The 1,860-nt window shown below is 35.1% G+C and overlaps 1 protein-coding gene across 1 annotated transcript in view; it reads left to right on the top strand.

The window, feature by feature from the left end:
• The window catches only part of DNAJC15 (DnaJ (Hsp40) homolog, subfamily C, member 15), a 16,702-nt gene that overhangs the window by 1,034 nt on the left and 13,808 nt on the right, over positions 1-1,860 (top strand). Inside the window, exon 2 of the mRNA XM_009881081.1 lies at positions 761-834. Coding sequence (XP_009879383.1) covers positions 761-834 — 74 coding nt within the window. The remainder of the gene's footprint in view (positions 1-760; positions 835-1,860) is intronic.

Here is a 1,860-nt window from a genome sequence, read left to right as displayed (position 1 = left end):
GGAAAAATCCTCCAGTAACATGGCACAAATCTTTATTCTGAAGTTGATAGATCTGCTTTGTGCTTCTAAGAACGTAGTCTAATCAAGTTCCCTCTAGCCTTTCCTAGCTATAGATATTCACTGCCGGTGGGGATTTGAATGGCTCTGAATGCCAGAAGATCCTCTCTTTGTAACAAAATAAAAAATGCAGTACTTACAAAATATGTGATTAAGCATACAACATCACAGCAAGAAACACGTGTACATAGATTTCTTTTTTTGAAGACATAACCTTTGAACAGTATTTTATAAATAATGTATATCCAAAGCTAATGTTTCATACTGCCCTTTTTCTTAAAGTTCACAAGGCAGATATTTTCATTTATCATATTGAAATGCATATAAATCTATTTATTTTGTGAGCAAACACAATGGATATTTGCAGTCCATGACTGGGTTTTTAGGTGAAGTATATTAAATTCTCCTCCTTCCTCCCCCAATAGTACAAAGATTGAAAATGTGCACCATAGCAAGTTTACTGTGGGACTTTGGCTGGGCAGAATCCAAAACGGCTGTTGAGGGAACATCTTGAAAAGCAGTAAACTGCAGTGGCACCATACAGCAAATAAATGAGACAAAAGATAAATAAGAAAGGAATATTTTTTTAAAAAAATCAAAATTCTTTCTGATGTAAGCTAATGAACGTAAGTCGGAGGTTGGTTTTTTTTTTTCCTTTTAGTGAATGTTGGTTGTAATTTCATTTAACTTAAATCTTTTTCAGGTCGTTATGCTTTCCACCTTTGGAAACCATTAGAGCAGGCAATTACAGAGACAGCAAAGAGGATTTCAACTTCTGTAAGTTTAGAGGTTACTTAATACTAAATTTATGATTGTATGTTTTCAAGTATTTAGAAAGGGGGCATTTTATGTTAAATACGGTAAGTGCCAGTTAGATTTTTCTTTTTTCCCCCCCAGGATACTCCTTCCTGTGTATGTTATGGTATATTATCTGGTATATTTTAAATCCCTGTAAATGAAGCTATGTCAAAAGATGTTTGTGAGTTTGATACACAGTTCTGAATTTCCTGGTGATGTTCGATGTTTCAGAGCTCTGCCAGTAAGTGTATGATAAATTGTTGAAGTGTGCTGTGAAAAAATAGCTAATTCCTAGCGATTACAAAGTGATGACATGCAGTTTCATTTCAAGAAGCTAAAAATGAAAGAACTTAGTCAGATACAGTGTTTAAAATCAAGAAGACACATCAGTAAACTTCTAGGAAAGGTTGCCATAGAGATGGGGGAGCTTGTTTTCTTGTTTACATGTGAGTTGTCTTTGTTTTCTTCCCTGGCTAATTTGAACTTTTAACCAAGCTTTTGTTCTTTGTTTTGCCCTACATATTTAAAAATACAATCATGAGGTAAAAAATCAAGAGGTAGAGTGTTGTGAGAGGACTACACATAGGGAATATTTGAGATGTACTTTTTGCTTTTTGCATTTACTTTTTGCTTCACTGGCTACACTGTCCTCTGGTAAATAAATAAATATGTTCCATTCCTGTTTGATTAAAGTAATTCCCAATGAGGTAGGTGACTGCTTGTGGCAGTGCATTCTTTCAGAGTTCATAGGCTGTGAACACTTATCCACAGTGGAAGGAATACAATGTCCCTGTGGATGCTGATGGGTGAGGGTGTTGAGGCAGTAGTTGTTGCAGATTATTATGTTCCAGGTTATTATTTTTTTTTGAGTGATTATTAGCATTGTATCTATTTATGTGAGGCCAGTTGCAACACACCTTGTCTGTCTACTGCATATACAGTTTATAGGTAAGATGCTACGGTCCAAATTCATTTGCCATCTATACTTTATGTTCATGTGCTGCA

The sequence above is a fragment of the Charadrius vociferus genome, unplaced genomic scaffold (genome assembly GCF_000708025.1).
Source record: "Charadrius vociferus isolate BGI_N301 unplaced genomic scaffold, ASM70802v2 scaffold210, whole genome shotgun sequence".
Classification (NCBI taxonomy): domain Eukaryota; kingdom Metazoa; phylum Chordata; class Aves; order Charadriiformes; family Charadriidae; genus Charadrius; species Charadrius vociferus.
Note: the sequence above shows the minus strand (reverse complement) of the source record. Positions and strands in the feature narration are given on the sequence as shown.